General features: G+C 46.9%; 1 protein-coding gene and 1 non-coding gene across 18 annotated transcripts in view; one reads left to right on the forward strand and one right to left on the reverse strand.

Moving 5' to 3' along the window:
- Nucleotides 1-1683: 1683 nt before the first annotated feature.
- ELMOD3 (ELMO domain containing 3) overlaps nt 1684-24863 on the reverse strand; it is a 37023-nt gene continuing 13843 nt past the window's right edge. For 10 of the 17 annotated variants that reach the window (XM_063789693.1, XM_024354461.3, XM_024354462.3 and 7 more), the window contains 8 exons: nt 24707-24775; nt 23631-23722; nt 22249-22372; nt 21896-22018; nt 15971-16101; nt 3607-3683; nt 3169-3296; nt 1684-2674 (listed from right to left, as the gene is read on the reverse strand). In XM_063789693.1, coding sequence (XP_063645763.1) covers nt 2472-2674; nt 3169-3296; nt 3607-3683; nt 15971-16101; nt 21896-22018; nt 22249-22372; nt 23631-23722; nt 24707-24775 — 947 coding nt within the window. In that variant the 3' untranslated portion in view covers nt 1684-2471. Of the gene's footprint in view, nt 2675-2846; nt 3297-3606; nt 3684-15970; nt 16102-21895; nt 22019-22248; nt 22373-23630; nt 23723-24706; nt 24776-24863 lie in introns of those variants that run through there. The other 7 variants (XM_009442754.4, XM_009442755.3, XM_063789688.1 and 4 more) reach the window with 1 other exon arrangement.
- Nucleotides 19948-20009, forward strand: LOC112208244 (U7 small nuclear RNA). Its single transcript, XR_002942662.1, has one exon. It is a non-coding gene; the product is annotated as a U7 small nuclear RNA (small nuclear RNA).

Here is a 24863-nt window from a genome sequence, read left to right on the forward strand (position 1 = left end):
GGTTCTGACAACCTTTGTAGAGACGGGGAGTATTTTAAGTCTCCTATGAAAGGCCTAGCCCCTTTCCCTATAAATATACACAGATTAAGATTTTTGTGGCTGGGCACGGTGGCTCATGCCTATAATCCCAGCATTTTGGGAGGCAGAGGCAGGCGGACTGCTTAAGCTCTGGGGTTTGAGACCAGCCTGGGGACCATGGTGAAACCCCATCTGTACCAAAAATACAAAACTTAGCTGGGCATGGTGGCACAAACCTGTAGTCCCAGCTACTCAGGAGGCTGAAGTGGGAGGATGGCTTGAGCCCGGGAGGTGGAGATTGCAGTGAGCCGAGATCGCGCCACTGCACTCCAGCCTGGGTGACAGAGTGAGATCCCATTTCAAAAAAAAAAAAAGATTTTTGCATCTGCTTTCAGAGGGTTCAGGTACCCCTCACAACCAGTTCATTAACAGAACTGTAAATTTAAAATTGCCAGACTACATTATTGCTAATGTTCCAGGGTCTGAAGCTGTGAGTACTCTGTCATCTGGGGGGCACTAAACAGGTGGATGGTGGGCAGAAAGGACCCTGCAGAGGGAAGAATCACCCAACCTGATACTCCAAAGTGGAGGCCGAGCTGCAGCTTTTCTCCCCTGCAATTCAACTCCTGCCATGCCATGCCGAGCAATCTCCCTGCTATCTCTGTTGGTTAGCTGAGGACCAGACTGGAGGAAGTATTGTGAATGAAGGGTTAGTTCAGGTCAGGCAGACAACACAAGGCAGACTATGGGGTTTGTTACCAGCCCCACCCTTGAGGCATCCTGCTGACAGCAGTCAGGAGTTCCCCTCCACGCCTGGGTGGTCACCTCTCTTCCCTACCTCTGTGATGTTTCCCCCTGCAGTGGGTCAGACTTAAAGAGGCCTGCAGGGCCAGATAGTGGTCTTTCATAGCATTCCACTTGAGGGGGTCCGGAGGACAGAAGGCAGCATAGTGGGGCTCTCACCTGCCCCCCACTCCCCAGCTCAGGTACCCTGGCCTGGAGGCTCTTTTTTTTTTTTTTTTTTTGAGACGGAGTCTCGCTCTGCTGCCCAGGCCGGAGTGCAATGGCACAGTCTCGACTCACTGCAAACTCCGCCTCCCGGGTTCACACCATTTTCCTGCCTCAGCCTCCTGAGTAGCTGGGACTACAGGCATCCGCCACCACGCCCGGCTAATTTTTTGCATTTTCAGTAGAGACGGGTTTCACTGTGTTAGCCAGGATGGTCTCGATCTCCTAACCTCGTGATCCACCCACCTCGGCCTCCCAAAGTGCTGGGATTACAGGCGTGAGCCACTGCGCCCAGTCTGGAGGCTCTTTTGGGAAGGAACCAACAGTGCTGGCCTTCGCCAGAAGCAAATGCAGGAAAAACGCGGTGTGGATGCCTTATACCAGTCAATGTTAACAAGAGCTGGGCTACCTCGTCCACTGGCTAGAGCTTGCAAGGAGTCTCTGGGCTTGTAAGTATAGCAGAGGATGGACATCCTATGAATTCAGCAAGGTTTGGCTGCAGCACAGGCAACCTTCTGTCTCCTGGAGCCCATGACCAGGCTGGAACCCACCTATGCCTTCACCCTTAGGTGTGCCTGGCTCTAACCAGGTTCCGGAACGACAGGACCACAGGATGGTGCAAGACTTGTCTTGGAAAAAAACACCTGAGACGCTTAATTAGAACAATTCTTTTATTTGAAAACTGCTGGTATGAATTTCCTCCTTCCCTCAATTAGGCCAGAAACCCATCATGGGGCATGCACAGCATCTACAGGAGGAAGCCCCAGCTTGTGGGGGCTAGGATGGAGCAGCCATGAGAGACACCTAGCCAAATGTCCGTTTTTCCATCATAACAATGGAGCGGGGGTCGGGGGAGAAGAGAGTGGGTAAGTGAATGGCCAGAAACTCCAGAGGGGGCCTGACACCCACCTGTGAGGTACCTCCTTGCCCTACCCCCACTGAGGCCTCAGGCCCCTTGCTTGGGTCATGCTGCCCCCTGTCGGCTGCTGCCCCTGCCTCTTCCTCTGAGTTCTAACAACACAGACACTGGTGCCTGAAAGCCCTGCTGCTGCCAGGGAGTCAGAATTCTGGCTGCCTCTACTTGGGAATCTCCTCCCATGTGGGGATCTGCAGAACATCCAGATGGGGCGGGCCATCCCACCTCATGATCCATTCACTCCCAGTGGGATACACTGGAATTCAACCCGGAGACTGGAGCCCAACAGATTAAGGCGGAATTCTCCTTGCTCTGGAGGCAGGTCTGCGGGAAGGGGGTGAAGTCTAGCTGCCCCTCATGTCCCATGCCGGTGAGGGTACTTGGCTTCCCACAGCTAAGCCCAGGAGCTTCCTATATCCCATCTGCTGAGACAGCAAGGGGTGCGGCCTGGCCAGGCTCCTGACATGGCTCCACTGACCCTCTGAAAGCCCCTGCAGCTCAGCCTTTAAGCCTCCATTCATCTCGGAGGTCAGATCAGCCATACGCCTTCGGATGAGTGAGACTGCAGGTCACTCTCACCTGTGAAGGTGAGATCCTTGAAGGGAGGGGCTTCTGGCCCATAGCACTTCTGTGCTCCCAACAAGGAGGCCTGTCCCTTTGACACCCTGGCCAAGTACAGCTCCAGGGTCTTGAGCAGCCGCCGTGGGCTCTTCTTGGCCAATACTTCCAACTCTGCAACAGAGAGAATTGGGGAGCAGAAGGCTTGAGGGGGCTCTGGGTGACACAATAGTCAAGGCCTCAAGCCTAGCAGCTCTAGGGAGTACCCCCAACCCCTATCCCATGAAGAGAAAGTGAAGGAGCCTCAGATGGAGAGATCACCAGAGAGGTAGGCTGGGGAGCCAGGTACAGCCACAGGGACCACACACTCTACCTTGTCTGCACAATTGCAACTTTGAATAGTCCAACTATTGGACCCTGGCTCCCAATTTTTGATCAGATTATATGCTTGTCATAAGTATAAGACCAGAAAAGGGTGACAGTCAGGGCAGAGAAAGGAGAACTAGCAGACTCCAGGGGGTGGGTGATGGAGATTTTGGTAAGCTGGAATTTGAGAAAGTGTGGATGGGGAAGAACCGCAGCCAAAACCAGTCTAGCAACCACCTTGGGCTCTCTGGACCTGGGACACTGTGCATTCAGCCTAGGCCTCCCCAGAAGAAAGAGCACACCTTTGAGGACAAAGCCCGAGTCTGAGATGGTCTTCCGCTGTGTCCTCCAGACATGTGCGAGGTGGAGGAATGTGGCGGCATAGAAGCTGTTCACCACGGGGATGACCTTCTGCTGCCGATTACACTCTCTGCAGGAAAAAGGCAAGGTGACCTGCTCAGCGGTGGATGAAGGCTGAGACCTAGGTTCCCTCCCGCCTTCCTTCCCCATTTCCCCAGGGGAGCCAGCCCAAACCCAGGATGCCCCCACCATTCCCCAGGAGCCTGACATCTGAGGCCAGGGGTGGGAGAAGGGATGTCCTGGGGAGACTGGTGTATGGGGACTTTGTCCAGGCCCTCCAGGAGCCAGCAGGTGGAGTAGAGCTGGGGAAAATTAAGCCAGAGTGGGGACAAACAAGGCTTTGCTGGGTCACTCTAACCAGCTGGTGTTTGGGGACTCACCTGGAGAGACACTCCTCTCTCAAGGCCTGGATGGCGATGTGGGTGATGTTCACGGACATCAAACAGAAAGGGAATTGCTGGAATGGAGGGGCACCCAGTCAGCAGCAACTCCAGCTCTCACTGTGTTTCCTGTCATCTGCAGCCTGGTGTGACTCGCAGGCAAGCACAGCCCCAGAGGCAACAGCTGATATTATTATTGCTTCCACTTAATTTTCCTAATAATCTTCTTCCCATCTTACAGATGAGGAACTAAGGCTCAGTGACCTTTAGTAACTTTCCTAAGGCATGGGAACCAGGATACCAACTGAGGTTATTTGCTCCAGAGCTGATGTGCATAACCCCCATGCTAGCTCTCCAGCCTCTTCATCATCCTGACCCATCAGCTCTCCTTGGCCTGCAGCAGACCCAACCCCTGGGCCCACATCATCTCCTGGTGTCAGGATGAAGACAGAAGTGAGAGGCTCGGTGCTCTAACTAGCCCTACGGGTTCTTAAAGTCTCCTCTCCCCTTCTTTGGGCTTCTGGTTGTCTGGCTGATCGTGAGCACCTCATCCTAAGACAGATAGAGAAGACGCACGTGGGTAGAAAGTCATCCTGACTTGCGGGGACACCCCATCTCACGATAACACAGAGGCCTGAGAGCCAGCTGTGCGGGTCAGACCCCAAGAGGAGGCAGCCTGAGTCTGGCAGGGGAGCTTCACCAGGAAGGGCCTCAGAATCCCCTACAGGGACAGCTTTAATGCTCTATGTTTAGTCAGGCAAGCTCCTTTCTTTAATAACAATGAAACCAAGCTTGCAAAATCCCTGAATGGAAAGAGCCTTTTTTTCAGGGAACTTGCAGACATGACATGTTATTTTCCCCTGTTGCACATACACAAGGACACCCAGTGAGAGGAACACATAGACCAGTGCATTCCTTAGTACAGAACAAGAACCAAGGTCTATTTATCCCCCCTGCTTCCCGGTTGAAGAAAAATCCATTACATTATAGTATAGAACTGTACTGCCCAGTATGGTGGCAACCAGCTGCATGTAGCTATTTAAATGAATTAAACATGAAAAACAAATATAAATTCAGCTCCTTAGTGGTACTAGCCACATTTCCAGTGCTCAGTAGTCACGTGTGCTTAGCGGCTGCTGTACTGGATGGTGCATTTCCAATATCTAGACCACTTCTGTCACTGCAGAAAGTTCTGGACAGTGCTGAACTGCAGAAGGTCTTCTGGCTCCACAGAGATTTTTCTCAGGGTCTTCCATGATACCTGAATTCCAGATCTTGGCCTGGCTACCTGGTAGCTGTGTGTCCTTGAGAAGGTCACCCAACCTCTGTGAAACTCAGTCTTCCCATCTCTCAAAATCAAAAAGGACATAAACTTTGAGTGCTGTGCAGAAAAAACTTAACACAGCAGGCCTGAGACTCCTTAGAGCCTGAGCCTTAGAAAATTCTTAGATCAGGCCATGGCTGACAGCTGAGAACTTGGATTTTGAGATGGTTCCCATCATTCCCTAACATTGTTCCTCAACTGCTCATGCAAACAAGACAGTTTTTGCTGGCTGGGCCCAGGGCTCACAATCCAACACTTTGGGATTACAGGCGGATGGATCACTTGAGTCTAGGAGTTCAAGACCAGCCTGGGCAACATGGTGAGGTCCTGTCTCTACAAAAATTTTTTTTTTTTTTTCAAAAAAACAAACACAAAAAAGATACTTTATGCAGAACACCAGCTTTCCCTCTGTGATTCCAGAGTTTTGGTATGTGCTAGGCAGAGGGTGCCTACATGACCAGCATGTCATGGTAAAAACCTTGAGTACTGGGTACCTCTAATGAGCTTCCCTGATTGGTGACATTTTATACGTATTGCACAATTTGGCAGCGGAAGAATGAAGTGCGTTCTGTGTGATTCCACTGGGAGAGGCCTCTTGGACATCACCACCTGGTTTCCTATGGAATTTGTCCCATGTAATTCTTCCCTTTGCTGATTTTGCTTCCGTTGTACTAAATCAGAACTGTTAAGTATAACTATACGTAGAGTCCCTTGAGTCTCTCAGGAATCATTGAACCTGCAGGTGGTCTTGGAAATCCAGCGCTAGTGCCACACTGGGTAGAGTCAAGTCACTAATCATTACAACAACTCCAAGAGACAGATTTTTTTTTTTTTTTTTTTTTTTTTTTGAGATGGAGTCTTGCTCTGTCGCCCAGGCTGGAGTGCAGGGCAGTGGCGTGATCTCGGTTCACTGCAACCTCTGTCTCCTGGGTTCAAAGGATTTTCCTGCCTCAGCCTCCTAAATAGCTGGGACTATAGGCACGTGCCACCACGCCCAGCTAATTTTTGTATTTTGAGTAGAGACAGGGTTTCACCATGTTGGCCAAGCTGGTTTTGAAGTCCTGACCTCAAGTGATCTGCCCACCTCGGCCTCCCAAAGTGCTGGGATTACAGGCATGAGCCACTGCGCCTGGCCTTATGAGACAGATTTTGTCAACACTTAACATTTTATCCCACTACCCACCTCACAGAGTTGCTGTAAGCATTACTTAAGATCACATGTGCAAAATACTAGGCACAACACCTGGCCCAAGTAGGTATTAACAAATGTTCATCGTTATTATACTTGCCTCAACATGGGTAGCTGAGAACAGCATTGATGCTGACCTTCATGTATACCTCTGTACCTTCAGGTATTGCCTATTTAATGATCATATATACTTGCATAATATCATCCCTTCCCTTGATTTCTTTCAATCTAAAAATAAATATGAGAAAAACAGTATGGTAACAACATTATTAACAGAGGACCTGAACTTAGTGTTCATCCATTCTCAGGAACATTCTTTTTTTGAGATGGAGTTTCGCTCTTGTTGCTCAGGCTGGAGTGCAATGGCACGATCTCGGCTCCCGCAACCTCTGCCTCCCAGGTTCAAGCGATTCTCCTGCCTGAGCCTCCCGAGTAGCTGGGATTACAGGCATGCACCACCATGCCTGGCTAATTTTGTATTTTTAGTAGAGACAAGGTTTCTCCATGTTGATCTGTTGATCAGGCTGGTCTTGACCTCCCGAACTCAGGTGATCTGCTTGTCTCGGCCTTCCAAAGTGCTGGGATTATAGGCGTGAGCCACCACACCCAGCCCGGGAACATTCTTAAAAAGCCCGCTTATTGGCCAGGCGTGGTGGCTCACTCCTGTAATCCCAGCATTTTTGGAGGCCGAGGTGGGCACATCACTTGAGGTCAGGAGTTCAAGACTAGCCTGACCAACATGGTGAAACGCTGTCTCTCCTAAAAACGCAAAAATTAGCTAGGTGTAGTGGTGGGCACTTGTAATCCCAGCTACTTGGGAGGCTCAGGCAGAAGAATCGCTTGAACTCGGGAGGCAGAGGTTGCAGTGAGTTGAGATTGTGCCATGCATTCTAGCCTGGCAACAGAGCGAGACTCCATCTCAAAAAAAAAAAAAAGCCTACTTATCAAAAAATGGTAAAAAAATTGGATTTCAGATCTAAATGTCTCCTTTCCTTCAGCAGTTCCCTCAGACCTAAAAAGCATTGTTTAGAGCTAAAATACTGCACTGAAACTGACTAAAACACAGCAGAGGAACTCAGACCTGGACATTTTTGTGCTTCCATTTACAATTTCATTTATCCTCATGCCTCACGTTTGGGCTTAGAAACCTGTCTGCTGAAGCAGGAAGACCAGAGTATCTTCTGCGGCTGCTGCTGACCTGGCCCCAACCCTGAAGATTCCAACTGAGTGGTTCTGATGGGGAGAGTCTAAGCGTCTGCACTCCCACTGCTATGTGACTTTTCAGGGTGTGCTGCTGGCTGGGAATCAATGCTGTACAGAGCCCACCGCCAGGCCAGCTGTCAGGAAACAGGGGCTCTAGGCCCAGCTTCACCACTTAAGAGCTATGGCTTTGTTCAGAAACATTGTGACTCTCTTACCCACACATTCCTCTGCTGGAAGGGGAGATTGACAAACCAGCATCATCTCTAACTTACTACAAAAGCCCTCACTGGAAATTATTCTTAACTTAGCAGCTGGTAGGATCCATTAAAAAAAAAAAAGTAAGTTGGACTGTGTTACTCTGCTGCTCAAAGCCCTGCAGCGCCTCCTCATTTTACCTAGCGTAAAACCTAGAGTCCTTTCCATGGCCTGCTAGGCCCTGCGCCCTCTGGCCCATCATCTACGACCACCTCTCCTACTGCCCTTCCTGTCAGGCCTCTGGGCCCAAACCTGCACGTATAAATCCAGATGGCCTGAAGTAACTGAAGAATGACAAAAGAAGTGAAAATGGCCTGTTCCTGCCTTAGCTGATGACATTACCTTGTAAAATTCCTTCTCCTGGCTCATCCTGGCTCAAAAGCTCCCCAACTGAGCACTGTGACCCCCACCCCTGCCAGCCAGAGAACAACCCCCTTTGACTGTAATTTTCCACTACCTAACCAAATCCTATAAAATGGCCCCACCCCTATCTCCCTTTGCTGACTCTTTTCGGACTCAGCCCGCCTGCACCCAGGTGAAATAAACAGCCTTGTTGCTCACACAAAGCCTGTTTGGTGGTCTCTCTTCATACAGACATGAGTGAAACTTCCTGTGTTCTTTTCACTCCGGTGGCTTCCCTACTACTCACTACCTATGCTAGACACACTCCTTTCTTGAGACCTTAGTTCTAGCTAATCCCTCTGCCTGGGATGTTCTTCTCCCAGATATCAGCTTGGCTAACATTCCCACCTCCAAGGTTTGGTTTAAGTCTCACTCTCTCATGACAGCTACCCTGACCACCCTATAAAAATACTGTAACGGTCTCTCCACATTCTCTCAACTCTATCCTATTTATTTTTCCTTAGTACTTATTATCTTCTAGAGCACTCTATAATGTATTGATATATTGAGCTTATGGTCATCTCTGCTGGAAGAATCTTTGTTTTATTTACTGATGTATCCCAAGTACCAAGAAGAATAGCACCAAGGGATGCTGAAAAAATCTTCATTCAGTGAATGAATGAATCCTAGGTCCCATGAATATGGGATAGACAGATGGCAGGAAACAGGTCAAATTTGTTTTCTAAAATGGAGAGACTATTAAAAAAATAAAATTAGCTGGGCATGGTACGGCACACCTGCAGTCCCAGCTGAGGCTGAGGTGGGAGGATTGCTTGAGCCTGGGAGGTAGAGGTTGCAGTGAGCTGTGATTGTGCCACTGCATTCCAGCCTGGGTGACAGGGTGAGACTGTTTCAAAAAATAAAAATAAAATGGAGGGATTGCTACTTTTTGCTACTTGAGAAAACCATAAAACCCAACCCCAGAGGGCAGGTCCAGACAGAGACAGAGGAGCTACTGAAGCACCTCTGGCCTGTTGGTAAGTCTGTGGCTCACATAACCCATGGAGATCCATCTCCTCCTCTTGGGCCCGTGGAGGCTAACTCTTCTCTTTCAGGGCCAAGAGATGCTACCCCTGTGCAAGGGATTTCCTCAGGGAGGGCAGAGAGTTGAAACAGCAACAGCACAGCTGTGCTTGCTACTTTTGTACATTGTCTCCAATTTTCCCAATGAGCCAGCTGAAGTTTCTATTGTGAAAACAAAATATCTTGGGTTCCCCAAATCACTAAGCTAAAGGGAAATGTCAAGCTGGAAACTGCTTAGGGCAAACCTGCCTCCCACTCTATTCAAAGTTACCCCTCTGCTCACTGAGATAAACGCATATCTGATTGCCTCCTTTGGAAAGGCTAATCAGATGCTCAAAGAACACAACCATTTGTCCCTTATCTACCTATGACCTGGAAACCCCCTCCCTGCTTTCAGTCATCCCACTTTTGCTTCCAGTCCTCCCACCTTTCCGGAGGAATCAATGCTCATCTTACATGTGTTAATTGATGTCTCATATCTCCCTAAAACTGTAAAACCAAGCTGTGCTCTGATGACCTTAGGCACATGTCATCAGCACCTCCTGAGGCTGTGTCACAGGTGCGCATTCCCAACCTTGGAAAAACAAACTTTCTAAATTAACTGAGACCTGTCTCAGATTTTCAGGGTTCACATTTTGGTAACCACAGAGGGATTCTGAGTGGAGGTACCCCTGACCTTTGACAAATCTCCTATCCATGCTTGGTACCAGCATGAGCTAACTTTATGGCTCAAAACAACAGAACAATTTGCTGAGGTCTGGGAGTACACCCTCCAGAGAATCCCTGATCTCCCCAAATTTGTTCAAGATCTTTGGCTGGGCGTGGTGGCTCACACCTATAATCCCAACACTTTGGGAGGCCAAGGCGGGTGGATCACCTGAGGTAAGGAGTTCAAGACCAGCCTGAGACCAGTAGCTTCTCTATCTCTGTCTGGACCTGCCCCTCTGGGGTTGGGTTTTATGGTTTTCTCAAGTAGCAAAATGTAGCAATCCCTCCATTTTATTTTTATTTTTTGAAACAGAGTCTCGCCCTGTCACCCAGGCTGGAATGCAGTGACACAATCACAGCTCACTGCAACCTCGACCTCCCAGGATCAAGCAATATGATATGGTGAAACCCTGTCTCTACTAAAAATACAAAAGTTAGCCAGGCGTGGTCGTGGGCGCCTGTAACCCCAGCTACTCAGAAGACTGAGGCAGGAGAGTTGCTTGAACCTGGGAGGTGGAGGTTGCAGTGAGCCAAGATTACGCCACTGCACTCCAGCCTGGGTGACAGAGTGAAACTCCATCTCAAAACAAACAAACAAAAAAACAAAAAAGATCTAAAGTTTATTTTGTTGTACAACTCCTCTTTTTTTTTTTTTTTTTGGAGTTTTACTTGCTTTTAACAAGGAAGGTAAGATTTCCTGTTTCCATGACAATGGAAGGCAGGTAATTTCTTTATGGAGTTTGAGCTCACTTCTAACAGGGAAGATGAGTTTTTTTTGTTTTTTGTTTTTTCCTGCTTCTGGGATGGTAGAGTCTACAGCCCGAGACCCATCCCTAGATAAGTAACTGAATTGTCTTGTTTTTAAATTAAGGTTATTACATCGTGTATCTTTCTGTATGTGCTTTTAAAGTGCTGGCCAGACGCGGTGGCTCACGCCTGTAATCCCAGTACTTTGGGAGGCCAAGGCGGGTGGATCACCTGAGGTCCAGAGTTCGAGACCAGCCTGTTCAACATAGTGAAACCCTATCTCTACTAAAAATACAAAAATTAGATGGACATGGTGGCACGCGCCTGTAGTCCCAGCTACTTGGGAGGCTGAGGCAGAAGAATCACTTGAACTCGAGAGGTGGAGGTTGCAGTGAGCCAAGATTGCGCCACTGCACTCCAGCCTGTGTGACAAAAGTGAGACTCTGTCTCAAAAAAAAAAAAAAAAAAAAAGTCCTCGTGACATTGAGTTACAGGGCTTTAACTCCTGGGTCTAAAAGGAACACCGTGTCCTGCCAAATGTTTTTTTTTTTGAGACAGAATCTTGCTCTGTTGCCCAGGCTGGAGTGCAGTGGCACAATCTCGGCTCACTACAAGCTCCACCTCCCAGGTTCATGCCATTCTCCTGCCTCAGCCTCCTGAGTAGCTGGGACTACAGGCACCCCCCATCACACCCGGCTAATTTTTTGTATTTTTAGTAGAGACGGGGTTTCGCCATGTTGGGCAGGATGGTCTTGACCTCCTGACCTCGTGATCCGCCCGCCTTGGCCTCCTAAAGTGCTGGGATTACACTCGTGAGCCGCTGCACCCAGCCCTATGTCCTGCCAAATCTTTTTTTTTTTTTTTTTTTTGAGAAGGAGTCTTGCTTTGTCACCCAGGCTGGAGTGCAGTGGCAAGATCTCGGCTGGCTGCAAGCTCCACCTCCTGGGTTCACGCCATTCTCCTGCCTCAGCCTCCCGAGTAGCTGGGATTACAGGCACCCGCCACCACGCCTGGCTAAATTTTTGTATTTTTAGTAGAGACGGGGTTTCACCGTGTTGGCCAGGATGGTCTTGATCTCCTGACCTCACGATCTGCCTGCCTTGGCCTCCCAAAGTGCTGGGATTACAGGTGTGAGCCACTGCGCCCAGCCCAAATCTTAAACATTGACAGCAATTAAAGCCTCATCTTCAGGCCTGGTAGAAGATGCCAATCAGAATAAACTGCATTCCTAAGACACGGGGCCAGAAATTAAAGCTACTCAACTCTTCAAGGCCCAGGGACTATTGTGGAAGAGGTGGGTGCATGAGATTGCAAGAGCTGATTTTTGAAAGATAAAATAGGTTAAGTTTCTTTATAAATTAATCATGAATGTCAAAGGCACGCTGATGCAAAAGCAGCACATGAGCCCCTGTGTCAGATTAACAAGATTTTCTTGAAGCATTAACCAACTCCTTAATAAAGGTTATAAAGGTTATAAAAGGCTTATGGAAGTTATATCTTATGGTCAAGATTAAAATTTTATAGATTGTTTATAAAATTTTGAAAAATAAATTTAATTGGCTTCATGCTGTTTTTATTAGGGCTTATTGATTGAAAAATCAAGTCTCCGCTCTCAAGGAATGGAGATTTTCACCTTCTTTTTGAAATCCTTGAGTTATTGCTTTGGTTAAAAGAATGACTTATCTTACAATGACCTGTGATCCTATTTTGTGATATCAAGTTTTAAACCTTTGATATTTGACAAACTTTCCAAAATCAAATCATAAATTATGTCTTTTTCTGACCTGATAAATCCTTTAAGATATTAGGCTCCATAAAGTCCAAAAATGACATAATTTGGCTTATTTGGTATAAAAATTATACAGGAAGCATTGTCAAATATGAAATGGTGTACGATTTTCTTTGGGCTGTATTTGTATAAATATGTTATTGGTATGTGTTCCAAAATTATGGGAAACTCCTAAAATTCTGATATAACTTAGTGTACATTATCAGTAATAATTATAATTGTTATGTTAAATTATTCTGTGCCACAGAGGTAACAAATTTCCTTGTCAATTGTGTCTTCAACAATGGCTTCCCTAAAACTTTTTGTCATCCACAGACAATTGTTGTGTTGTTTGGTCCTCTTTAGAAGGTGGTTTTATAATCAGCTATAAAAGGCCGGGCATGGTGGCTCATGCCTGTAATCTCAGCACTTTGGGAGACTGAGGCGAGCACATCACTTGAGGTCAGGAGTTCAAGACCAGCCTGGCCAACGTGGCAAAAACCCTGTCTCTACTAATAATACAAAAATTAACTGGGTGTGGTGGCAGGTGCCTGTAATCCCAGCTACTTGGAGGCTAAGGCAGTAGAATCGCTTGAACCTGGGAGGTGGAGGTTGCCATGAGCCAAAATTGCACCACTTGCACTTCATCCTGCGCGACAGAGCAAGAGTAGTCTAAAAATAAATAAATAAATAATCATCATCATCTGTAAAACTCTAACAGGGGCTCTTGAATGCAGGTTTCTGATAACTTTGGAGATTGTGACATCAGAATAGAGGAAAAACTTTCAGACTCATGGAGAGCTAAAATGTTCATGAATATCAAAGCAGAACAGGAATTAACTGCATGGATTGAACTAATTTTTTTGACCTTTTGCTTAAAACATTGCTGATCCTTTGTTTTGTTTTTCAGAGTCTTCAAACTTTTCTTTTGAGCTATTGACAGCTTTTAACAATTTAGTATACTACTATGACCAAAATTTGGAACATATTTGTTTCTCTCTACCTGAGTTCTCCAGAATTTGGAAACTATTTGTGAGTATTCTTAATTTATGGCAATACAGTAATTTGCGTAAATACAATAAGAATCTGTTTTCACTGCTAATAGGACACAACTGGAGAAACTGATTATTTTACCAAGGCTTTGACTGGAACCATGTCATTTCCTTTAAGAACTCAAACTTGATTTATGAAGCCAATAAAGCCCTTGGGAAACTGGCCTCATATTTTGTGTACACAGTCCCTGAACAGGGTTTCTGACTTGTGTTAAGTAAAGAATGTTACTTTATGACAGGCCCAGGAGCCCCAGGTTTATCCTGGAACCTCAAGAGGAGAGGAAATTCACCCAACTCATAGATATTTGATGGTACAAATCCATGGCAAGGCTTGGCTTTAAAAAAAAGTCTTGCCTGAGATTCCTTCTATATAACAAAGTTCCATCAAAGCCAATTTTTAAAAAAAGCCTATGTGAAAAATAATTATTCTTGCTGTACTTTATACAAATAATCTGGCTAAGTATTGTAAAGCAAATCGGTCCCACCATGATTTGTCTTTAGTAAAAACAGGAAACTGGAGAAAGAAAAATTATGTTTCAAAAACTATAGTACACCTGTCATTAGATCCTAGTCTTGCCTAATGTTTTTCAATTTTAATAATTTTCTACAGTTTGGGCTGAATTCTAATTTTTCTTGGCTACAAGTCTTCAAAATAATGTTTTCAGCCAGGCACGGTGGCTCATACCTGTAATCCCAGCACTCTGGGAGGCTGAGGCGGGCAGGTCACGAGGTCAGGAGCTCGAGACCAGCCTGACCAACATGGTGAAACCCCGTCTTTACTAAAAATACAAAAATTAGCCAGACGTGGTGGCGTGTGCCTATAATCCCAGCTACTCAGGAGGCTGAGGCAGGAGAATCACTTGAACCTGGGAGGCGAAGGCTGCAGTGTGCTATTGCGCCACTGCACTCCAGCCTGGGCAACAGGACGCAGCGAGACTCCGTCTCCAAAAAAACAAAACAAAACAGAACAAAATAATGTTTTCAATTTCTTTTCCTCCTTTTTTTTTCCATTTTCCTAATTTGGAGTCACTGAAAATTAAGCCGTGCTTTCTTACAGCCCTGCCAACTGAAGCCAGACAACTTCAGAAGAAAATAACAGCAACCTATTTACATACATAAGCCACTTTCATACCTGCCTACTGATGTATAGACTTCAGAGGAATGTGGCCTATATCGACATCCAGGATTGTTCTTTTGTTTGTTGTTGTTGTTTTCGCTTCCTCCCCGTATTTTCTCTTCATAGGACATGACACTTCACAACCTTCTAAAAATGAACTTTCCTAATAACTCGGGACCTATCCGTCTAGGAATAAACCATCCTAGCCATAAGAGATCAGATGAAACCTAAGACCAGAGATTCATTTTCTTCTAAAATGCTTTCTCCAAAAGATTTTAAAAAAGAAAAGGGGGAAAATATGAAAGGAAAATATCTTGGGCCCCCAAAATCACTAAGCTAAAGGGAAATGTCAAGCCAGGAACTGCTTAGGGCAAACCTGCCTCCCATTCTATTCAAAGTTGCCCCTCTGCTCACTGAGATAAATGCATATCTGATTGCCTCCTTTGGAGACCCTAAGCAGAAATTCAAATGTAATTATTTGTCTCTTATCTACCTATGACCTGAAAGCCCCCTCCCTGCTTCGAGTCCTCCCGCTTTTGCTTCTAGTTGTCCCGCCTTTCTGGACTGAATGAATGTTCATTCTTACATATGTTAATTGATGTCTCATGTCTCCCTAAAATGTATAAAACCAAGCTGTGCTCTGACTATCTTGGGCACATATCATCAGGACCTCCTGAGGCTGTGTCACGGGCGTGTGTTCTCAACCTTGGCAAAATAAACTTTCTAAATTAACTGAGACCTCAGATTTTCAGGGTCACACTGTAAAAAGTAAAGTAGAGGTTCCTCTTCAAAGACTTTCCTCCCGATCTAATTAAGATAAATAGTAACTTCTCTTAGAAGCAAAATTTATTCAAAGACCTCTGCTAACATTCTTAAATATCTGCTAGCCATAATGAAGAAGTCACTGTACTTTATGTTCTTAGCTCCCACAATTTAGCCTAAATATTTGCCCTGGCATGCTTATACTAGTCCAAGCAAGCATTAAGTCATAGCCTATTCTTCTTCCTTATTTGAAGGTGTTTTTACCTTTCTCAGCATTCCACAAGTTATTTCTTCCTTCCTTTGTTCTCCTCTTCCTTTGCTTCTTTTAAAAAGTTCTAAGTTGCTAGCCAATCAAGACAAATACGAATGTGAAGTCCCATTCCAGCCAATAGAAACCGGACACAGCAGTAAAGTAGATGGGTCAAGTTATAAATGACCCTGTCTCATTTATTCAGTGTACTCTCGTGGCAAAACTGCTAGTGAGTGTACCCTTTCTGCAGAAAGTAAAAAAATAGCCTTGCTGAAGAAATTAAATTTATGTTCAAGTGCTATTTCTTTACAGCACAAAAGAACAAGCATTTCTAACAACACTATGATTTCCATTCTGCAGATGAGGGAATCAAGGCTCTGAGGAGTCGAGGAACTTGCTTGAGCTACACAGCTAATGAGCGGTACAGCTCATATTTCAATGCAGGTCAGACTGACGGGGAAGCCCATTCCTGGTTTATCTCAGCTGTCCTGGGAGCCCTCTCGGCCACTCAGGTCCTAGCTCCACGGCCCTTTCCTTTCCTCTGGCTTCCCACCAAAGTCTCACCTGGATGTGGTGACGAGACAGGCGGAAAATCTCCTGCGCCATCGGCAAGGTCTTTGAGTCCATCACCAGGTAGAGCAGATGCAGGAGGGCAAGGAAGCCTGCGCCTCTCAGGTCTGTGGCTGGATTCGCTCCTGTAACAGAGACCGTGAGGAAACAGGGTGTGGCAGCGAGCAATGCTTCAAGGGCTTGCCGTGGGAAGCTGCCCTGACACTGGCCTCTTCCCAGGCTAGCGGAGCATGAGCAGCACACGTCCACTTTCTGCCACACTTGTGGGGCTCATTCTAATGAGCTAAGCAGGGGCTATGCACCAAATGGGGACCCCAGCGCCCTGGGGGCAGCCTCCCACATCAGTTTTCTTGCTGCTGCCTGTGACCCTTGATAGTTACTTCTACACAAAACCACCAAAGCAATCCTTTACAAAAAAGGCTGAATTTACAGTTCTGGAACAAGATGAATAATGCACTTTCTGCCTATTCCTCCCACTAAGTACAGCTAAAAGCCCTGGACATTACTATATAAAATAAACAGAAGACTCTGAAAGGAGGGAAGACAGACTTACTAGGAATCTTGAGAGCTGAGAAATAACTCTCTGGTGAATTCCTGGGTTTCTTTTTGCCTAATATATCCCAGCTGGTGCTGGAGAAGACAGCAACCCAGAAATGCCAATGGGAGCAGACCAAAAAGCCCCAAGGAAAGCTGCTCTCTCTAGCCAAAGGGTGGGGAAAGAGGCAGTGTAACAAGACAGAAGGCTTTAGCCAACACCCACCCTACTGCAGCAAAACACCACAGAGAAAAATGTGGCCCCATCCCCACTCTTCTCCAGAAAAGGCTGAGCAGGGACACTAGACTTCCATCCTGGCCTGACTGTATCAAGGCACCCCTTAGCTCCACAAGGGTAGCGTCAGAGAAGGCCGGGCAGGGAGCTGGGACTTTATCTTTCCCAGTGGTAAGGAGCCCCCTTGCCTCCTCTGCAATGTGGAAGCCACATAGGAAGAGTAACGAGGCACCCCTGGCCCCACCAGCCATGTTGGCCAGGCTGGTCTTGAACTTGGTATTACTGCAAGCCAAGTGGGATACCCGGACTTCCACCCCCACCTGGCAGTAACAAGGTGACGTCCCTCCTCCCCCTGCTGGCACAGTAACAGGGGAGGCCTGCTAAAGTAGAAGATTTAAGTAAGATCCAGAGTCTCATACAGACTACCCAAAATGTCTAAGATACAATAAAAAATCACTTGTTACACCAAGAACTAGGTAATTCTCAATTCGAATGAGAAAAGATGATCAACAGACACCAACAGAGATGACACAGTTGTTGGAATTATTTGACAAGGAATTTAAAGCAGCCATGGTAGGCAAAATAATCCCCCCGCCCCACGATGACCATGTCCCCAGAAGCTATGACTGTTATGTAACATGGCAAAGGGGATTAAGACTGCAGGTAGAATTAAGGTTGCTGATCAGCAGAGAGGGAGATGATCCTGGACTGTCTGGGTGGGCCCAATGTCATCAGAAGGGTCCTTAAAAGTGGAAAAGAAAGGCGGAAGCCCAGAGCCAGAGAAAGAGATGTGAGGAATCAGGCTCAGAGAGATGCTGTTTCTGGCTTTGAAGATGGAAGAATGGAGGTGGCCTCTAGAAGCTGCAAAAGGCAAGGAAATGGATTCTCTTCCAGAGCCTCCAAAAAGAACACTGTGCTGCCAACACCTTGGTCTTGACCACAGGTTCTCAGTGAGACCTGAGTCAGACTTCTGAACTAGAAAACTATAAGACAATAATTTGTGTTGTTTTAAGCCACTAGGTTTGTGGTAATTTGTTACAGCAATGATAGAAAGTGACTATAGGATCTACCATAAAATGCCTTTGGTAAGCAATTATGAACAAATACACTTTGAAAAAATGAAAAAATAGAAAGCTTCAGTAAAGAAACAGCAGATATAAAGACGAACCAAATGGAAACTTTAGAACTGAAAAATAGAAGAACTAGAACTAAAAACTCTCTGGATGGGGTCAACAGGAGAACGGAGACAACAGAATCAGTGAACTTGAATATGAGACAGTAACAATAGAATAACAGAATATGAACAACAGAGGGACAGCAAAACAAAAACCAAAATGAACAGAGCCTTGGAGATCTGAGGCTATAACAAAGATTTTAAAAAATGAACAAAGACAGCATTTGTATCATTGGAATCCCACAAGAGAGGACAAAGTGTGGAGCTGAAGAAAGTATTCAAAGGAATCACAGCTGAAAATTGACCAAATGTGGCAAAAGACACAAACCTACAGACTCAAGACACTGAGCTAACCTCAAACAGGAGAGGCCCAAATAAATCCACACAATGACACATCACAGTCAAATTCCTGAAAACCAAAGACAAAGCAAAGATTTTTTTTTTTTTTTTGAGATGGAATCTCGCTCTGTCGCCCAGGCTGGAGTGCAGTGGCATGATCTTGGCTCACTGCAACCTCCGCCTCCACACCAAGCAGCTGTGACTATAGGCACATGCCACCATGCCTGGCTAATTTTTGTATTTTTTTAGTAGAGATGGGGTTTCACCATATTGGCCGGGCTAGACTCAAACTCCTGACCTCGTAGTCCACCTGCTTTGGCCTCCCAAAATGCGGGGATTACACGCATGAGCCACCGCGCCCGGCCAGCAAAGATCTTTCTTTTGAGACAGAATCTAACTTTGTCACCCAGGCTGGCATGTAACGGTGCTATCACAGCTCACTGCAGCTTCGACTTCTTGGGCTCAAGCAGTCCTTCTGCCTCAGCCTCCCCAGTAGCTGGGACTATAAGCATGCGCCACCACACCTGGCTACTAAACAAAAGTTTTTTTTTTTGGCCAGGCACGGTGGCTTATGCCTGTAATCCCAGCACTTTGGGAGGCTCATGCAGGTGGATCATTTGAGGTCAGGAGTTCAAGACCAGCCTGACCAACATGGTAAAACCCCATCTCTGCTAAAAATACAAAAAATAGCTGGGTGTGGTGGCACAGGCCTGTAGTCCCAGCTACTTAGAAGGCTGAGGCAGGAGAATTGCTTGAACCCAGGAGGTGGAGGTTGCAGCGAGCTGAGATCATGCCACTGCACTCCAGCCTGGGCAATAGAGTGAGACTCCATCTCAAGAAAAAAAAAATTATTTTTTGTAGAGATAGGTTCTCATAATGTTGCCCAGGCTGATCTTGAACTCCTTGTCTCAAGCAATCCTCCTGCCTTGGCCTCCCAAAGTGCTGGGATTACAGGTGTGAGCCACCATGCCTGGCACAAAAAATATTTTGAAAGCAGAAAGAGAATATGAACTCCTTACTTATAAGGGAGAGATCATTCAAATGACAGTGGATTTCTCATCAGAAACTATGCAGGCCAGAAGGAAGTAGCACATTTTCAAGTGCTGAAAAAAAAGAACTGTCGACCTGGAATTTTATATCCAGAGAATTCAGAAGTGAAGGGGAAATTGAGACATTCTCAGATGAAGGAAAACAAAGACAATTTATAGCCAGCAGACCTATCCTAAGAGAATAACTAAAGGAAGTCCTTGAAATAGAAAAAAAAAAAAAAAAAAAAAAAAAAGAGGGTTAGGAAGGAAGAACAAACAATGGAAAGAGTAAATACAATAGATTTTCCTTTTTCTTATCTTTTTTTTTTTTTTTTCTGAGACGAAGTCTTACTCTGTTGCCCAAGCTGGAGCGCAGTGGCGAGATCTCGGCTCACTGCAACCTCCACGTCCTGGGTTCAAGCAATTCTCCTGCCTCAGCCTCCCACGTAGCTGGGACTACAGGCACGCGCCACCATGCCTGGCTAATTTTTGTATTTTTAGTACAGACAGGGTTTCACTATTTTGGCCAGGCTGGTCTTGAACTCCTGACCTCGTGATCCTCCCGCCGTGGCCTCCCAAAGTGCTGGGATTGCAGGTGTGAGCCACCGTGCCTGGCCCAGATTTTCCTTTTTCTCCAGAGATTTAGAAATTACGTTTATTGCAGTGTCACAGCTCTTCTACAATTTGTCTAGCAGGTTTTCTGGTTCTTCGTTGAGAACCCCTCCTCAAAAAAATTATGTTTGTTGATTGAAACAAAAATCTTAACATTACTGGTGCGATTCTGAATATATAGAGAGGATACATTTAAGACAATTACATGATAGATGAGAGAGGGAACAGGGACTTAACCATGTTGCCATACCAACAGACCACCAGTTAATTAGGGGTACATAAAGTTTCCTTTTATCTTTTTTTAAAAATTTTTTGAGACAGAGTCTTGTTGTGTCACTCAGGCTGGAGTGCAGTGGTGCAATCTTGGGTTCATCCTCCGCCTCCTGGGTTCAAGCGATTCTCCTGCCTCAGCCTCCTGAGTAGCTGGGATTACAGGTGCACACCCCCATGCCTGGCTAATTTATATATTTTTAGTAGAGATGGGGTTTTGCCATGTGGGCCAGGCTGGTCTCAGACTGTTGACCTCAAGTCATCTGCCTGCCTCGGCCTCCCAATGTGCTGGGATTACAGGAGTGAGCCACAGCACCCGGCCTTAAAGTTTCCTTTCAAAGTTATTTTCCTATTCTATACAAATATAATTTGATATGGTTTTGTCTATTTTTTTTTTTTTTTTGAGATAGAGTCTCGCTCTGTCACCCAGGCTGGAGTGCAGTGGCGCAATCCTGGCTCACTGCAACCTCATCCTCCCGGTTTCAAGCGATTCTCCTGCCTCAGCCTCCCGAGTAGCTGGGACTACAGGCACGTGCCACCACACCCGACTAATTTTTGTATTTTTAGTAGAATTGGGGTTTTGCCATGTTGGCCAGGCTGGTCTTGAACTGCTGACCTCAGGTGATCCACCTGCCTTGGCCTCCCAAAGTGCTGGGATTATAGGTGTGAGCCACCATGCCCAGCCAATTTGATATGGTTTTGAAAAAAAATAGTACAATCCAAAAACTGGTGAAATGATTCTGTTTCACTCAGAAAGTAAAATAATATATGATAAAATTTTCATAAATATTTTTTAGAGAGGAAAAAAACCCAAAAATGCCAGATTCTGTCACATCACTCCAGTGTTTTCCATATCACTTACAGTAAATGTTTACAACAGCCTAAAAGACCACCAAGTGATCTTTCCTCCTGTCACTTTCATCTCCACCTCAGCCACACTCTGGCTATTTTTCTTTTCTGAGACAGTCTCCCTTTGTCACCTAGGCTGGAGTGCAGTAGTGCGATCTCTGTTCACCGCAACCTCTGCCTCCGGGTTCAAGTGATTTTCCTGCCTCAGCCTCCTGAGTAGCTGAGATTACAGGCACGTGCCACCATGCCTGGCTAATTTTTATTTTTTTTCCGAGACAGAGTCTTGCTCTGTCGCCAAGGCTTGAGTGCCGTGGCGCAATCTCGGCTCACTGCAACCTCCACCTCCCAGGTTCAAGCAATTCTCCTGCCTCAGCCTCCCGAGTAGCTGGGATTACAGGCGCATACCACCAGGCCTGGCTAAATTTTCTATTTTTAGTAGAGACGGGCTTACACCATGTTGGCCAGCCTGGTCTTGAACTCTTGACCTCGTGATCCACCTACCTCAGCCTCCCAAAGTGCTGGGATTACAGGCACGAGCCACCGCACCCCGCCCTAATATTTGTATTTTTAGTAGAGATGGGATTTCATCATGTTGGCCAGGCTGGTCTCGAACTCAGGACCTCAAGTAATCCGCCCTCTTCAGCCTCCCAAAGTGCTGGGATTACAGGCGTGAGCCACCATGCCCGACCTACTCTTGCTATTTTTCAAGCAGAACTAGCAGGCGCCCCCTCAGGGCTTTTGCATTTGCTGCACCCTCTTCCCGGAATACTCCCCCAAGATCTTCCCCCTCATAGCACTGGAAGAGAACGACCTGGCCTCTCACTCTAGTCCTGGAATCAGAGGCATGAAAAAGAAGATGAGCTACTCCTCCCTCTTACCCTGAAAGCCCAGGTCCTCCCAGTGGTTTCCATGAAGGGCACAGTCAAACTTGGAGCCGGTCAGCTTCTTATAGATGGTCTGGAGGACTCGGCCATGCACTGGGTCTTGGCTATCCAGGCCACCTGCCCCAAAACACACCCACACTCTCTGCCAGATTGCCCCTCATGGGAGAACCGGGTGCTTCTCAGAGAATGTGAGATCTGGACTGTGAGATATCCAGTTCTTAGCTCCCACTCTCACCCGCCAACCATGGTACATGCAATATTCCTGGCTTAGCCTCACAGGGTCAGCACACACGGTCTTGCCCAACCACAGATGCAGCAACTGCCCTGTGGGCTCGCATTGCACTCACACTGAGCAATGGTCAGGACCAAGTCCCTTTCTTCCCGAAGGCGCTGGTGGAGCTTTGGAGGCCCGAAGAGGTAGTGTCGGAGGGCAGCGAGCCCAGTCCTTCGAATAGTTGGCTGGATTCTTTTCTGGGGAAGAAGTTGCAGGCAATGGGCAGAATGCTGGTTCATTTCCCTTAATCAACTTCCCATCAGGCTCAGACCAGAGGCAGTGCTTGCAGAAAGTAATTCCCCCAGCTATCTGGCTGGTCTTTGGGCCAGGGGAAGGAGGCAGAAGCTTCGAGGCACCTGTTGAGTCTCTAGAGCCAGGCTCTTCCAGCTCCCAGATTTTTTGCAAGGTGAAAGACATCCCCAAGCGTAGGTATTATCAGCCATTATTTGCATTTAGTCCTCTGGGCTTTTCCAGAACTAGGTATTCCACTGACTCCCACAGGGGTTACACATGCCCAGCTCCCCCAGGCAGTCAGACAAATGCCAGGACAGGTTTCCCAGGAGGTGGGGACCCACTGGAGTTAGATGACTCTGAGGGGTAGCTGGAATCTTTTGGTCACAACCAGCACTTCCCAAGTGAGGTCATGTTGGCTTCTCATGGCTCAGGGTCACTACTGCAAGCCTTAGAATATTCTGATTTCGGTAGCTTTTGGCTCTCTGGGTCCTATAAAACAACTTGGTTCCTATCTTTTTAGCCTCTCTCCCCTGAGCCAGGTTTTAGGTAGAAGACCTGAAATCACATTTCTCTGAACGTATTGTTACTCAATATGGCCCAGAAAGCTCCCCAGCTTTTTTTTTTTTTTTTTTACGGAGACAGGGTTTCACTCTGTTGCCCAGGTGTGATCATAGCTTACTGCAGCCTTGAACTCCTGGGTTCAAGTGACCCCTCACCTCAGCCTCCTCCGAAAGTGCTGGTATTACATGTGTGAGCCACTATGCCCAGCACCCAGCCCACCCCTAGCGCTTATTCCCCCAAATATTCCTTCTTTTTCCAGCTTATATCTTTCTTAAATTCCTAAATAGCTTCTGGTTCCTTGAGGGAATGGAAGGTTTTCCTCCACTGGCCATGAATCACTCAGCTCCCTGAACAGTTTGCCTTGCCTCTGCAAGGATCTACCTAGTACTTGACTCTAGATGTCCCCATCCCTAAAAGGGAAGAGTAGATAAACAGCTATACAGGCCCCTGAATGACAGGGCCACAGGAGCTGTAAGGGCATAGTCCCACAAAAGCTATCAAGGCCCCAAATGAAGCATGGGTCCTAGGCCACCCGTGATCCTGGGCACCAAGATCTTAGGGGAGATTTGCTTGCCCAATGCCCTGTCCTGGTGGGATAGAGGCTTGGCTCCTAGGGAAAAGGCACTTTGCTTGAGACTCCAAACCCTGCTACCATCATACCTTGAAGGAGGAAAGGTCCACAGTCTGGAAGTGCTGCAGGGCCTCACTGAAGGAGATTAGCTGCCCAGGCTGCTCTGAGCTAGCTTGGCTCCCTGTGGCAAAATGGAAGACATGCCAGGATTTATAGGAGTCATTCTGTCAACAAACATTTACTGAGGCCCTCCTACTTGTCACTTCCAAGCCAAGCACTGGCTTCCAGTTGAACATCAGACACCTACAGCTACAACCAATCTTCTTTCAAGAGGCTGGCATTGTCGGCGAAGAGGACTCTTTTTTTGGACGAGGCTATTCAGTCTTGCTAGGTCAGCCTCTGTGGTGGGTATGGGGCGGATCTGCCCCGCCAGGTGATCCCTAAATGCTCTCATCTACGAGGGGGCAAGTCACTGCCTGGGTTGGGTACCCACATAAGAGCATGCAACCAGTTTGTTTAAGGGCCTTTCCTAATTTCCACTTTTCCCTTCTTACACCTTGTATAGGAACCCCCAACCATACACCTCTGTTATAGCCAATAGGGAATTAACTGATCAGTTAGCAATATAGGCGATGGCTAATACTATTCACTGGGCCCCAGGAGCTGAAGAGAGGCTCAGGCTAGATATAGGTCCTAGTTCTATCGCTTCATCCAACCTCTTAGAAAGAAACAGGAGACAATTTTTACTCAGCCTTCAGAGCCTTCCAGCAGATTGCTTCAGCTCCCATCCCCAGGGACTTCCTTGTGCAGTAAACAACCTGAGCAGCCTTACACAGGGGCCCGTCTCCATCCTCCTGCCCAGCCTTGCCACTCTGTAGAAGCTGCCCTAACCAAGGTCAACCCTGTCTTCTCTCATGGCTGGGTGAAAGACGGACAGGGATGGCAGCCCTTTCTCCATGGCCTTCACTCTGGTTTCCTCCAGAGGTAGGATGTCATCATCTTAGGATTTGAAAAAGATACTGTAATCTATGTTATATAGTTAAAATGAGCACTCTCAGGAATTCTATCTCCTAGTCCCAGACTCACAGAAACATTTGCCACATGTGTGGATGGTGCCTTTGCTGGCAGAGGGGCTATGGGGAGACAGCAGCATTTGTACAGTTACCTGTCTCTGGCTGGATGGTGTCCACAGCTTCCCATTCTTCTTGGGCTCTGACCACCTCTGTACTCACAACTGCAATAGTAGGAGAAAAGGAGACCCTCTGAGATCTAGGTATGTCTGGGCCTCTACTGCAGACCCCAGCCTTGTCTGCCTGCCTTGG

This window comes from Pan troglodytes, chromosome 12 (assembly GCF_028858775.2).
Source record: "Pan troglodytes isolate AG18354 chromosome 12, NHGRI_mPanTro3-v2.0_pri, whole genome shotgun sequence".
In the NCBI taxonomy this organism is placed as follows: Eukaryota; Metazoa; Chordata; class Mammalia; order Primates; family Hominidae; genus Pan; species Pan troglodytes.